The sequence below is a fragment of the Erythrolamprus reginae genome, chromosome 1, assembly GCF_031021105.1.
Source record: "Erythrolamprus reginae isolate rEryReg1 chromosome 1, rEryReg1.hap1, whole genome shotgun sequence".
In the NCBI taxonomy this organism is placed as follows: domain Eukaryota; kingdom Metazoa; phylum Chordata; class Lepidosauria; order Squamata; family Dipsadidae; genus Erythrolamprus; species Erythrolamprus reginae.
The window spans coordinates 227,004,938-227,020,829 of NC_091950.1; the positions used below are offsets into that span (position 1 = coordinate 227,004,938).

Sequence of the window (15,892 nt, forward strand, 5' to 3'; positions counted from 1 at the left end):
TCTCCTGGCGGAGGGAACTGATGGCGGGATTGGAGTACCGCTGCCAGTGAATTTGGGCCGTGGCCGGGCAACGAAGCAGACTCTGCCCCCGGGACGGGGATGGGCAGGGGGCATGGAGGTGACGGGGAACGGCGTGGGTCCCTTCCATCTGGGACCTTTGACATCTACGCCTATAGAGTCATCTACCTCGAGCCTACCCACACGGGTGAGTGAAATTGTGAGCTGCATAGTTGGAAACTGGAGGGCGCGCTAATGTTTTAGGAGTTGAACAGACCTTCGGAATGAACCTCGTGTGTCAGGATTTCAGAATATCCCCCCCCCCCGAAAGGCGGACTATAAGTGGAGTGACCTCCAGAAATTAAGTAGCATCGCGCTTGGTTAGAGACTTTTAGGGCTTGGCACATCCCTTTACTGCACTGGTAAAGGGTAGGTTCTCAGACAGAACTGTATAGATATTGCCACAACCGATATAGTTAGGATATAGTTCTAGTCTGATATAGTTCAAGTCTATGGTGGTGCCTGCTTAATTATGTAGTTAGTCCATTATATAAAGACTGCTAGTGGGCTTCAGATTAAATTAAATATCTGGCCAGCCTGGAGTGTGATTCCTTATAGAATTTGGCATACTTAAAACCATTAACGTTAATGGATTCAAGAACTCTAGGAACAGAAAGAGTTTGTTACTTCAGTACATTTTTAGTGAAATTAGTAGAGTGTATTTGTGAGAAATTTGTAATCAGTTGGATGTTACACAACATGCTAATTCAGAAATAAACAGGCAGTTGTGTATGAATTCAGTTCTTACAGTTTATGGATTATCCTGACTAGTTATGGTTTAGCTAAAACCATAATTTAATTTATACATAATACATAACATACATTATACATTAATTAGCATTATTTATAAGACTGCTAACTTTTGCTAGGAAGATTAATGGAGAGAGGAACTTCCCTCCCCCATAAATTTAGAACATCAGATTAATTTCAGATAGCTCTTCATGTACTAATCTCAAAACAAAGCAAAACAAATCTAATAAAAAGCACCCACCCACAACAAAGCCAGCCAACAAGATTCTTCATTGTGCCTGATTTCTTTCATTGGTAGCATGTCTCCAAAAGCCATAAGAGTCATGGTGGTACAATGTTTAGAATGCAGTATTGCAGGCTAATTCTGACTGCTGGCTGCCATCAGTTTGGCAGTTCAACTCTCACCGACTCAAGGTTCCTTCCATCCTTCCAAGATCAGTAAAATGAGGACTCAGATTGTTGTGGGTAATATGTTGACTCTGTAAACCACTTAGAGAGGGTTGTAAAGCAGCATGAAGCGGTATATAAATCTAAGTGCTATTGCTATTACAAATCACAGGACATGCTTATCTGTAGCTAATTTTACTGGTTTATGGCACTTATTCAAATTTTTGGGGTTCTTATGCGACATTGAAATATGAACTACATAGAATGAGTGGGCATGATATCCTCAGGATATTAATTGGCAGGTTTGTTGTTCATTGTGTTGTGAACACAGCATAAGCCTGAAACTGATACCATATTAAATTAATGTTTTATTTTGACATAATTTGTGTAAATACAGATATAGTGTGTTAATAAGATATATGGTTTAGCATATAAATACTATTGAATATATGTATCTAGGCATATTCAATAAGTGTAATATATCAGGTGTAATATATCAGGTGAATTTTAAATAAAATATTCTAATTCAAGGTTATGTATACTTTTTCTTGTCATTATAATGTTTAGTTTTTCTGGAGTTTTTGGGTAGTTTTTCTGTCTACTATTTAGTCTTTAGTTTATTCAAGTATATCTATCTATCTATCTATCTATCTATCTATCTATCTATCTATCTATCTATCTATCTATCTATCTTGTCCAATACACAGTAATACACAATGAAGGTTATAGAGGATATAGTAGAGAAGAAATATGAGATATAGGAGAGACTATAGGACAGGGGACGGAAGGCACTCTAGTACGCTTATGTACGCCCCTTACTGACCTCTTAGGAATCTGGAGAGGTCAACCGTGGATAGTCTAAGGGTAAAATGTTGGGGATTAGGGGATGATATAGAGTCCGGTAAGGAGTTCCACGCTTTGACAACCCGATTACTAAAGTCATATTTTTTACAGTCAAGTTTGGACCGGTTAATATTAAGCTTGAATCTGTTGTGTGCTCTTGTGTTGTTGTGGTTGAAACTGAAGTAGTCTTTGACAGGCAGGACATTGCAGCATATGATCTTGTGGGCAATACTTAGATCATGTTTAAGGCATTGTAATTCTAAGTTTTCAAGACCCAGGATTGTAAATCTAGTTTCGTAGGGTATTCTGTTTTGAGTGGAGGAATGAAGGACTCTTCTTGTGAAGTATCTTTGAACATTTTCAAGGGTGTTAATGTCTGAGATGAGATATTGGTTCCAAACAGATGTGCTGTATTCGAGGATGGGTCTGGCGAAAGTTTTGTAAGCTCTGGTAAGTAGTGTGAGATTTCCAGAGCAGAAGCTACATAGGATTAGATTAACAACTCTTGAGGCCTTCTTAGCGATGTTGTTGTAGTGGGCTTTGGCACTTAGATCTTTAGTTATTAATATTCCGAGGTCCTTGATCGAGTGGGGATTATCTGTGATAATTTGTTTATTAAGTTTGTATTTGAAGTTCTGATTCTTTTTGCCGATGTGTAGGACAGAGCATTTGCTGGTTGAGATTTGGAGTTGCCATGTGTTAGACCAGTCAGAAACTGAGTCTAGATCTTTTTGTAGAGTAGTTGTGTTATCAGTGGTGTTGAAGAGTTTTATATTGTCTGCAAAAAGAACACAGCTGGTTGTGATGAGATCGCAAAGGTCGTTGATGTAGTAGAGAATGAAGAGTGTAGGTCCCAATACACTACCTTGGGAGACACCGCTTTTAACAGGGACGGGTGTGGATATGGAGCTTCCTATTTTGACTACTTGTTGCCCGTTAGACAGAAATGCAGTAATCCAGCTGTGAAGGGATACTGAGATGCCATAGGATTTGAGTTTTTGAAGTAGTTTGTAATGGACCACTGAATCAAAGGCTTTGGAGAAGTCAATATAAACACATACAATACTTGTGTGCATATGTATCTTTTAATAGTTTAAAAGAAATATGTAAGTTTTAATATATTGTTTTATAAACTCAACAAAATTATTTTTTTTTAAAAAATGCCTGTCCTTCAGCAATAATATTGCATTGAGAGGCAAGCAAAGTCTACTGTTTACCAAACATAATGCATATACAATTAAGAGGAGCTTAGTTTTATCTTAGTGCAGAAGTTCTCAAACTTAATGGTATAATGAACCTCTAAAATGATAAATGAAAATATATATTTCCTTCCACAAAGCTTTAGTAATGAAAATAAAAGGATGCAGTGAAAAAAAGGAACTTAAATATATAGAAGACTAAATTAATGACAAGTATAGCAATTAGTGTTCCAGTATTTGAGAGGCTGCCACAAAGAAGAGAGTATCAAATTATTCTCTAAAGTAGCAGAGGGAATAACAAGAAACAATGATTGGAACTAACCAAAGAGAGAAGTAACCCGGAATTAAAGAGAAAGTTCCTAACAATGAGGACAATTAACCAATGAGACAGCTTGCCTTCAGAAATTGTGGGCGCTCCATCACTGGAGGATTTTAAGAGGAGACTTAGACAGTCACTTGTCTGAAATGGTATAGATCAGGTTTTTTTTGCTTGGGTGCCAAAAGGCCATAATGCAATGCCCCCCCCCCCCCCAATTACCATACACCCCCCCACTGCCCCCCCCATGTGCATGCATGCAGACCTCAATAAAGCCTCTAAACTTTTGGTAGGCCCGTTAGGTCTGTTTTTCCCTATCCACAGCCTCCGGAGGCTTTCCTAAAGCCTGGGGAGGTTGAGAACAGCCTGCCCCCAGCCCTCTGGAATGCTAAAAATCAGCTGGCCAGGGTGCCCATCCACCCTGGGACTGACATAGGGCAACACCTCGCATGGCCTCACACGACTCCGTATGCTACCTTTAGCACAAATACTATAGGTTCACCATTATGGGTATAGGTTCTCCGGCTTACCATATTTTTCAGAGTATAGGACACAGTGGAATATAAGACCCACCTTAATTTTTGGAGAGGAAAATAGGGATAACAATCAGCCTACCAGATATTCATTTGACTAGCATCCTTAGTCTGGTCAGTTTCAGCACATTATTTTATCCACTGATTAGGGCTTTTTAAAAAAAAACTTATTCGGAGAGAGTAACAATGAAAGAGCTTGCAAGCGGGTAACATTGTTAGCATTTGGTTATGGTTGGAAAAAAACTTTCGGAGCAACTAGAACAATGAAAGAAAGCCTGCAAAACTTAGGGTTTGGAAAACATTCTTCGCAGAGAATAACAATGAAAGAGCCTGCAAGGAGGATCGTTAGTACCTAATTAAAGCTTGAAAAAAAGCTACAAAAAAGTTGCATTCAGAGTATAAGACGCACCCAAATTTTCAGCCTCTTTTAGGGAACAAAAAGGTTTGTCTTATACTCCAAAAAATATAGTAAGAAGGACTAGAAGACCTCCAAGGTCCCTTCCAGATTCTATTCTATTCTATTCTGCAATTAGGTACAAAAAAGAGAGTATTGTTGATTTTGAACTTGTTGGAAAAGACTCCTGATAATATATTGGATAGTCAAGCAAATAAACAAATTGATCATCAAATAAATCAGTCCAGAGTTCTCAGTTGAGGAATAAATGATCTGTCTCAAATTATCATAATTTGGTCATGTGTGAAGATATAGCTCACTTGAGAGGTCTATAATACTGTAGTGAGAAAGGGAGAAAGAAAAAGGGGGGAAAGAACATTTATAGCAAAATGGATGGATTCAATTTTAGTGCAAATGGGTGCATCATCGGAAGACTTGAAGGACCAGATTGGAGATTAGACAGAGAAGTCAAATTTATACCTGAAAAGAAGCTGTTCAAACCACATTCATATTGTTGCCAAATAAACGACATAGACATAATCATTGTAAACTGCAGACATTGATTTCAATTCAAGGAAAACTTTACTATTATTAATACCACTTGAGTTTATGCTGAAGTGGGGGGAATTTTAGTACGTATAGTGCCTGAAGGAATAAAATCTCAACTCTTTGCACTCTTTTTGTCATCTAGATAGGAGCATCAAATAGAAACATAGAAACATAGAAGATTGACGGCAGAAAAAGACCTCATTGTCCATTAGTCTGCCCTTATACTATTTCCTGTATTTTATCTTAGGATGGATATACGTTTATCCCAGACATGTTTAAATTCAGTTACTGTGGATTTACCAACCACGTCTGCTGGAAGTTTGTTCCAAGCATCTACTACTCTTTCAGTAAAATAATATTTTCTCACGTTGCTTCTGATCTTTCCCCCAACTAACCTCAGATTGTGCCCCCTTGTTCTTGTGTTCACTTTCCTATTAAAAAACTTCCGTACTGAACCTTATTTAACCCTTTAACATATTTAAATGTTTTGATCATGTCCCCTCTTTCCCTTCTGTCCTCCAGACTATACAGATTGAGTTCATTAAGTCTTTCCTGATAGGTTTATGCTTAAGACCTTCCACCACTTTTGTAGCCCGTCTTTGGACCTGTTCAATTTTATCAATATCTTTTTGTAAGTGAGGTTTCCAGAACTGAACACAGTATTCCAAATGTCTCTATACAGCGGGATCACAATCTCCCTCTTCCTGCTTATTATACCTCTAGCTATGCAGCCAAGCATTGTACTTGCTTTCTCTACTGCCTGACCGCACTGTTCACCCATTTTGAGACTGTCAGAAATCACTACCCCTAAATCCTTCTCTTCTGAAGTTTTTGCTAACACAGAACTGCCAATACCAGGGGTAGGCAAAGTCAGCTCTTCTATGACATATGGACTTCAGCTCCCAGAATTTCTGAGCTTACCTGATTGGTTCAGGAATTCTGGTAGTTGAAGTCCACAAGTCATAGAAGAGCGGACTTTGCCTACCCCTGGCCAATACAATACTGAGATTGAGGATTCCTTTCCCCCAAGTGTATTATTTTACCTTTGGAAACATTAAACTGCAGTTTCCATTGCTTTGACCACTTATCTAGTAAAGCTAAATCATTTGTCATATTACAGACGCCTCCAGAAATATCAACCCTATTACACACTTTAGTGTCATCAGCAAATAGGCAAACCTTCCCTACCAAACCTTCCCCTATGTCACTCACAAAGATATTAAAAAGAATAGGACCCAGAACAGACCCTTGTGGCACACCGCTTGTAACCAGTCTCTGCTCAGAATACTTGCCATTAATAACAATCCTCTGATATCTACGCTTCAGCCAGCTGCAAATCCACTGAACTATCCAGGGATTAAGTCCACTCTTTACTAATTTATCTATCAGCTCTTTATGTGGAACCGTATCAAAGGCTTTGCTGAAGTCCAGATAGGCAATATCCATGGCACCACCTTCATCCAACACCTTTGTGACATAGTCAAAGAAATCAATGAGATTAGTCTGACATGATTTGCCCTCATGATTTGCCCATGCTGATTTGGGTCCAATAAGTTATTGGTTTTTAGGTGCTGATTTATTCAATTTATTAGATTCAATTTGTTAGATTTGTATGCCGCCCCTCTCCGAAGACCTATCCTCTTTTTGAGTAGAGTCTCCATCATTTTAACTACAAGTGATGTCAAGCTAACTGGCCTGTAGTTACCAGCTTCTTCTCTACTACCCTTCTTGTGGATAGGCACAACACTGGCCATTCTCCAATCATCAGGAACATCTCCTGTTAAAAGAGATTGGTTATAAACAAATCAGTCAGGGGGGGTAGCAATCACTGATCTGAGTTCTTTAAGAACTCTGGGTGGATGCCATCTGGACCCATTGCCTTATTTATCTTTAATTGTTCAAGTTCTTCTAAGACATTGGCCTCTGAGATCACTGGAGTTGAATCCCTATGGCTGGAAGCAATGCTATATCCATCTATAGCATTATATTGTAAACTGTCTTCTGAGAAAACTGAACAGAAGTAGCTATTCAAATGGTCAGCAATCTCCTTATTCCCACCAATGTATGTATTATCCCCAGTACTAAGTTTAGTGATGCTGCAGTTTTTCTTCTTCCTGTCACTAATATATCTGAAGAAGGTTTTATCCCCCTTCTTTACAGATTTGGCAATTTCTTCTTCTTTTGAGGCTTCTGTCTCAATTTATACACCTCTCTGTCAGCTATACTTCCAGACTCTTTATACCTCCTATTTGTAACTCCTTTATACCTCCTATAAATGGCTCATAGTCATAGTCATCATTGCATGTTCCCAGCATTTCTAGTCTAGCAGAAGTGAAGTTATTGCAGATTTGCTTCAAACAGTTAAAGTTGAGATACAGCTTTAGAAAAAATTACTTGGTTGTTTTCCAGCCACAGTGGAGATCTCTTTATTCAGTTTCTGCTTAAATCTTTAGGTGAGCAAGAATTAAGAAAATAGTTAAATGCCTTTTTCTTCTAATAAAGTCTTGTGTTTAGTTCTTTTATATATACCTTGCACGATTCACATTTCATAATTTAGAAAGTTGCTGAACATTTTTGAAATTTTCGTTGATGTTTGGAGATGAGAGAAGTGGATGGAAGTAACTGCAGTGTAGCATTTACTGCTGGTTGGTTTGTAAAATGTCTGCTATACAATGCACTTTTCAATGTTTTGTTTTTCAGGCTGATTCCTTGTTATCTGAAAATAGTGACAGTTCAGGAGAAGACTGGCTCATAAAAGTTCGTTGTCCAGGAGCAAAGCATCGATACAGTAAACGAGCTAATGCAAAAAAGGTTAAAATTACAATATTATTAATTTAATTAATTAAATTAGTTAAACATGATTAAAGATTAGAGTATAGTGCCCCTTTTGAATGCAAGGTGGTACAGTAGTTTTAATGTGAAACCTATACAGTGATACCTCATCTTACAAACACCTCGTCATACAAACTTTTCAAGATACAAACCCGGGGTTTAAGATTTTTTTGCCCCTTCTTACAAACTATTTTCACCTTACAAACCCACCGCCGCCACTGGGATGCCCGCCTCCGGACTTCCGTTGCCAGCGAAGCACCTGTTTTTGCACTGCTGGGATTCCCCTGAGGCTCCCCTCCATGGAAAACCCCATCTCCAGACTTGCGTGTTTTTGTGATGCTGCAGGGAAATCCCAGCAGGGGAATCCAGCAGCGCAAAAACTGGCGCTTCGCTGGCAACGGAAATCCGGAGGTGGGGTTTCCCAGTGAGGGGAGCCTCAGTGAAATCGCAGCATCGCAAAAACACAGAGGTCCAGAGGTGGGGTTTCGAGGACTTTGGTGTTTTTGCAATGCTGCGATTTCACTGATGCTCCCTTCACTGGGAAACCCCACCTCCGGACTTCCGTTGCCAGTGAAGCGCTCATTTTTGCGATGCTGAGATTCCCCTGCAGCATTGTAAAAACACAGAAGTCCAGAGGTGGGGTTTCCCATAGAGGGGAGCCTCAGGAGAATCCCAGCAGCACAAAAACAGGCACTTCGGCTGGCAAAAGGGGTGAATTTTGGGCTAGCACGTATTAATCGCTTTTTCATTGATTCCTATGGGAAACATTATTTTGTCTTACAAACTTTTCACCTTAAGAACCTCGTCCTGGAACCAATTAAGTTTGTAAGACAAGGTATCACTGTATATCCAGCTATCCAGCTATTCAGTTGATTCAAGAAAGAATTTTGTGGAAGTTCTTATTCTATTTCTGTTTTTCACTTCCCACCTTAAGTAAATTAGTCATATGACATTAATACTCAACATGTAGAGAAAATGCAGAATTATTTCCAGCTATATTTCCATATTTTGCTTGTGACACAAGTTCAAGGTGGAAGATGAATATAATATGCAATGGTAAATATTTATGCAAATCCCAAAAGTATTACACAGCATCTAAAAACTTTTAGGGACCCATCCCATTTTTGCTTGACAAAAATTGAAAAAGTGAAAAAGACTTTTTCCAATTTAAATTAAACGACTAAAACATGAGGATATAGTTAGAAATGACTTGATTTACTAAAATTATTTGAGCATTATGCATACTTGGGAACATTAGAAATTAGAAGAAGAATCTCAGCCACTATCAGTAGGCAAGCACTGGTTTCTTCAACAAAAATTTGACTTCATGTTAAGATGCAATATAAAACTGAATTGAAGCTGTTTAAGTGACTTTGTTTTCATGCTTGTTATGGTAGAGTTCACAACCACCCTTGATTTATATGATAAATATTCAATGAACCTTGGGCGTAATAGAGGTAAACTTGGGTAATATTAACTCCATTTCATTTTATATGGTGCATAAATCTTTAAAAGCTTGGACACCTTTGTCTGGATTATATGAGGGTTTTTTGGAGCATATCCTCCATATGTTAAATTAGCAGAAGAATTATGTTAGTTTTTAAATCAACATCACTTTTCAAAAGTTGAATCTTTCCTTCTGTCAAGGAACTATGGTTACCCATTTTATGTGTGACTAGTTCCTAGAAAGAGGCCTCCTTCTTTATATCATAACAAATTTATCTCCATTTAATTCAACAAATTTTCTCTTCTTTAAACATTTATGATCAGACCAACTTCTAATTAAATTATGTAATTTTTAAGCTCTTTCCACCTCTCCACCTAGCCTCTGTCCTACAGTGCTGCCTCGTTATGGGGGGGGTAGAATGTTCCAGTGTGGTATAAGCAAAGAACATTGGGAATGTACAGTATGTCGTGTGTATGTGTGTGTGGTTTTTTTCCCCCTGTCTAACTGATGAGAGCTAAATAGCTTGAAATAGATCTATACCAGTCTCCATTTTCATTATCAGCAAAAATATGTTATGGTTGGTTATGACCTATAAAGCTCTTCATGGCACCGGACCAGGATATCTGTGAGACCGCCTACTGCCGCACGAATCCCAGCGGCTGGTTAGGTCCCACAGAGTTGGTCTTCTCCGGGTCCCGTTGACTAAACAATGTCGTCTGACGGGACCCAGGGGAAGAGCCTTCTCTGTGGCGGCTCTGACCCTCTGGAACCAACTCCCCCCAGAGATTAGGACTGCCCCCACCCTCCTTGCCTTTCGTAAACTACTTAAAGCCCACCTCTGTCGTCAAGCTTGGGGGAACTGAGACATCCCCCCCTTGCCTATGTAGTTTTGTGCATGATATGACTGTGTGTATGTATTTTATATATTGGGGTTTTTTTCTTTTAGACTTTTTAATGTTAAATTGTTATTTTAGATTTTAATTATTAGATTTGTTACCATGTATTGTTTTTATCACTGTTGTGAGCGGAGAGGGGCGGCATACAAATCTAATAAATAATAATAATAATAATAATAATAACAACAACAACAACAACAACAACAACAACATACACACACACACACACATATATATGTATACATTTCCAGTAGGGGCACTCAAGGTCATCCCAGATGCCCAGTTAAAGTAATCAGGCATCTATATTGGACAGCATCATTGTAGGAAAATGTCAGAAGCAAATGATTTTATTATTGACATTGCAAAGGCATTCATTCATAATGCATGGGACAAGGCAGTGGTAACCCACTTCTCTATTTTTATTAACTTCTGTAATTGCCCATCTCCACCAAATGACTCAGGTGGTTTATAATTCTAAAACTACAAAGTGGTTAAAACAATTAAAGCGATAAACAATAAAAACATCTAAATAATAAGTACAGATAGCTAACAGTAAAGCCAAGAAATGGCATCTTTGACACATTCTAAGCCCAAAGCCCAGATATGTAGCCAGAATTTTAAGGCCTTATGAGGCCAATAGGATTGAGGGAAATTCTAATCTCTGAGGGGAAAGTATTCCATAAAGCAGGAGCTGTAGCAAAGACAGCCCGTCTTCTAGTTCTTGCTTAGTCTGATGAGGTGTGCATCAAAAAATGGTCCCTCAAACAGCTGCCTAATGGAAAAGAGCTGAGAAACTGAAGTACTAAAAGTGGTTATGATACGGTTAGATTAAAATCTTTGGGACATTTAGCTGGTAATGTTGCCATACTGAAAAATAAAATGTGAAGCTACAAATATAGAATTACAATAGGAACATGGAACATGAAAAACAGGAACAAAGGGAAGCGAAATATAGTGAAAGATGAAAGGAAACAACTGCAAATTGACTTCTTAGGCAACAGTAAATTGAGATGACTAGGATTGGGCATTTTGGGGGGGTAAGATCACACTTTTTAGTCCTGAGGACATGAAAGAAGGAAAGGGATTGCTTTTATAGTTAGGAAGAATATAGCAAGAACAATGGCTACAATGCAGTCAATGGACAAATAATATTGATTAGATGTTTATGGACACTTCTTAACATGATGACCACTTAAGTTTATGTTCCAATCACAAAAGCAGAAGGAGTTGATGAGTTCTATGATCAAGTTCAATTTGAAATTTATACAGAATTGTAAGCAACATATGCTGCTTGTGATTTGAGATTGGAATGCTGTAGCTGGAAACATGAAAGAGGAAAATGTAGTTAGAAACTGGAATAAAACAGCAGTATGGATGTATCCATTTCAGCCACTTTAATGATTCTTCATAGCTAGCTTTGTCTTCAGACAAATAAAACAATCCATGGACATCAGACAGAATATATAGAAGCCAGTTTGCCTACACTATAATTGCTAAAAGTTTCAGAGAGCTGTTTAAAAGAAAAAGAAGTAATATTTCAACACTTCTGTAAAGTTATTGAAGATTGTAATCAGATATGGAAAAACAAGTGTAGTCTTTCAAAAGTTTTCTGAATCCAGAAAAAAATTCCAACATTTAATTACTATGTTGAAGGATGCCAAAGGACATATACAGTAACCAATTCAAAGGACTTCATATGAAGATGGAAGGAGTATACTGAAACATTGTATAGTAGAGATGTCAAAATCTGAGATACCTTAGATGATACTCCCTATTTACAAGAATCTCTAGTACTAGAAGTTGAAGTTACATCAACACTCTGGTTAGTACAAGCCAGAAGGCTACAGGAATGGATATAATACTGATTAAAATATGACAAGCAACAGAAAAAGAAACAGTTTAATCAAGCTATACCAAATAAACTGGAGAATACAGTGGCTACCTCATTGGGAAAGGTCCATCTTCCAATGCAAGTCTTGGTGCTAAACGTCAAGGAGCACAATGAAAAAAACCAAATTAAATATAAAGAATATCAAACAAATAACAACAGGTTGAATAACCAGCCTTAGAATTGGCAATGGAAATATTTAAGTGGTAAATATCATATTTTTCGGAGTATAAGATGCAACTGTATTGATTTCCTTACAACTACGAAAACATTCAATATGCATTGTCTATCTGTTAATTTGTAAAATAAGAATATGAAATTAAGAAAGAGGAATTAGGAAGCTGCCAATATTTTTTAATCATCTGTTTGGAATACATTTCTTAGGTCTTCCAACATGTAAAACTACTATGAAAATCTTATACAGTAATGCTGTATTGTCTTTAATGATAATTATATAATTATGATGAAAGATAGAAAAAAGGCAGTCAGATAAGTTATCTTAACTGGAAAAATTCTTAAAATATGGTTTATAAGGTTAATTTAAAAATAGAAAATTACAATTTAGAATCAATATAGCTAATCTTGATATAATTTGATTTTGGGTTGTATTGTGTAGTCAGATTGATGCTAATAGGATATAATCTCCATATAAGTGTAGAATTAATGCCTCTCCTTAATTTAATAGAGCATATCATCACGGTCCACAAAAACTGGAACCTCCAGCATTCTAGATAAAAAAGATGACTTCACAGAAAAAACAGAATTGACGCCTACTACATCTTACCAGGTATATGGATTAAACATTTTATTTTAGATCTCAAAGTAATTGTCGGGGGGGGGGGGGGGGACACAGGACTTTACCAGTACAATGAAGTGAAACATTGATTAACTCATATAAATCAAATATTTCAGGCTATCTCAATTGATTTTTGAGACATTACAATACAGGTAGTTATTGTTTTACTACCATTTGTTCAGCCAATTATTCAAAGTTATGATTTTGGTGACTGGATGGTATTTACTATGGGGCTCATAGTTCTGGCAATTGCATTGTCACCATGGTTATGTGACATCACAGTTTATAACCACATCATTGGGTAATTGGGAATTCTGGTCCCAATTGCCATTATTATAGTTAAGGTAATTGATGAGGTTCTTACAATTTATCTTGTGTAACTGCCTCTAATGTATAACCAACCTTTTTAAATACCGTACTCATTTGCAGTGATAAAAAAAGCATTGTCCTTTTCAATAATATATGCTGTTTAAAAAAATAGCATGCTGTTTAAATGTCTGACCCAGTGATGGATTGCTCCCAGTTTGGCCCGGTTCTAAGAACCAATAGTGCCACCTGCGGGATACTACACCCACCCACCTGGGACGCTTCTGCACATGCGCAGAAGTGTCACATGCACGAGCAAACTAGTAGTGAAGAGTTTTAGAACCTACTACTGATCTACACCACATATGAAGATGGACACCTCCAAATATTTATTTTATAGAAAAATGCCTTTTCCTGCTGAATAAATGTCATTTGTGTAGTAAAGTTTTTCTGTTTTCTTAGCTTTGTGTTAATAGCTGTTGTATTAGCTTTCAACATGTTTTTCAAAATAAAAAAATAAATAGACCACATCATTTTACAGTATATCATACTACTAGTTATGACATAATACTGGAAAAGTTCTTTCTGTGCACATCAACATTCTGGTAACCCACATCATTTATTTGCTTTAGGGTTTCATTTTAACAGTGAGTTACTGGAAGTTGATACAGCTTGGTAACTTGTGTGTGAAAATAAAGAGGGCCAATATATTATTTTCTGAAAACACAAAGCAACAAGCACAACCTATTTTAACATTCTAACATTAGGACTATACAAGAGTGCCAAAGCAGGAGAGTGCAGATTTGGAGTGGCTGATAAGACTTCGTTGCCCAAGAGCTCAAATGGAACAATTGATGCCGGATATGAAGCAAGTAGGTTTGAATGTGAATATATCAATAGTTTCCAGTGCAGAATCATCAGAAAAATATTTTAATGGTAGAAATCTACAAGAGAAAAAGCAGAGTTTCATTTTAGGCATATTTTTAAAAATCTAGTTAATAATCATAAAAGTTCTAATATAATACTTGATGCTAATGTTTCTAATACATACTTTTTCAATTTAAGTGAATACATTCTCATTTTTAAATGTTCCTATTGAGGAAAAGTATGACTAAAGACACAAACTTAACATTATGTTGGATTAAGGCCCATTGATACTACATCCAAATAGATTTCTAGATAACTAACCGTAATTTGACTCTGACTCTGCCACAAACAGATTACATGGCCTTAGAAAAGCCATTATCTGTCAGGTCTCAGTCTATAACATAAAGATCGCCATACAGTTCTATCTTTAAAAGTTCAAATCTTCAAATGTTCATCATTGACTCCATCCATTTCTAAATTTATTGCATTTTGTTGATGTGAGTAACAATAGCTCATCATATCTAGAAAAAAATAAACATTTTAAAATAAATACTAGCTGATGACCTGGCATTGCCTGGGTATTTCTTTATTCCGATAAAGAATATATACCATTAATACTTCTTTCATTCCTGTTTTTTTGCTTTTATATTCAATCAACATTCATTCAGCTCAAATTATTCCTACTATATTTTATTTACTTTTATCTCATCTTGACATAATAATTCTCACTTCCATAAAACAAGGTGGTACATGCTTCTTTGACAAACATTCATTCTTTATTGCAAACCATGGACTATCCACTACTAGTTTTCTATTTGTATTTAAATATCCATTTTCTCCTTTTCTTTCTATTAAGGTATACAAATTCATTTACTTGCCATAATTTTTTACATTTTGTTATAATTTGCAGTTGTTAATTCATTGATCTTTGGTATACTAATTTTCAGATCCATGTTTTCAGTGTATATTATTGTTTATATACATTCACTACAAAAAATTTAATTCTTAACTAATAAAATACCATTTTTTGCATAATAAAAATAGGTGCATGTTCAAGTAAAATAACCTTTAACACCACCACAAACATTCCTTATATATTTGTCCGTAAACATATTAAGCAACTAAGAAAACCCAACCTACCTCTGTCTTACTCCTTGCTCAATATTCAATCACATGCTGAGTATTTAATTTATTTTCATATTTGCTTTCCTTCCTTTATGGGCAGAAATTCTATGATTATCTACATATGCTGTTTTTCATTTTAAGGGTTTTTTAAAAGACCTATGATAGAAATTAAACGGAACCCACAATATATTGTAGTTTTGTAATTTGAACTGATATTTGAAAGTAAAATACATCCAATGGTATTCTTTGTATAGGTTTGATTTTGGGCAGCTAAAAGTTTCTTTCATTCATTCACTTGGATTCTTTTCATTGTTCTAATAAGACTCTTCCAGGAGTTACTAGGATCCTGAGTAAATCACAGAGCAAGGTTTACGAAAGAAGTCAACCTGAAAAGCCAAAAACTTCAGAGAGTTGGCTAACACAGAAGCACTTGTCCATTGCACAGGTACCAATGTATTGGAGCACTGAATAGAGACAAAAATCTATAACTTGTGATGTTTTTCTACCTCATAGGAAAGTGCATATTTTAAAAAAAGCTTAGAAGGCAAGCAATCCATTCTTTGAGTTCCATGCAGTTTATTGAATGTGTTTGTTGGTGATTAGAAGAAATTGAATTCCTGTCTGCTCTTACTACAAAAGGGTTATAACATAATCAAAATGCAGTCACAGTCGCTTTCTCATATTGTGGTTGCATTTTACAACACTTC

General features: G+C 36.6%; 1 protein-coding gene across 2 annotated transcripts in view; it reads left to right on the forward strand.

Moving 5' to 3' along the window:
• LOC139156581 (protein FAM228B-like) overlaps window positions 1–15,892 on the forward strand; it is a 37,371-nt gene continuing 21,479 nt past the window's right edge. Inside the window, exons 1-5 of one of the 2 annotated variants that reach the window (XM_070732392.1) lie at window positions 1–205; window positions 7,729–7,839; window positions 12,777–12,878; window positions 13,961–14,065; window positions 15,508–15,630. In XM_070732392.1, coding sequence (XP_070588493.1) covers window positions 113–205; window positions 7,729–7,839; window positions 12,777–12,878; window positions 13,961–14,065; window positions 15,508–15,630 — 534 coding nt within the window. In that variant the 5' untranslated portion in view covers window positions 1–112. The remainder of the gene's footprint in view (window positions 206–7,728; window positions 7,840–12,776; window positions 12,879–13,960; window positions 14,066–15,507; window positions 15,631–15,892) is intronic. The other variant, XM_070732393.1, reaches the window with a different exon arrangement.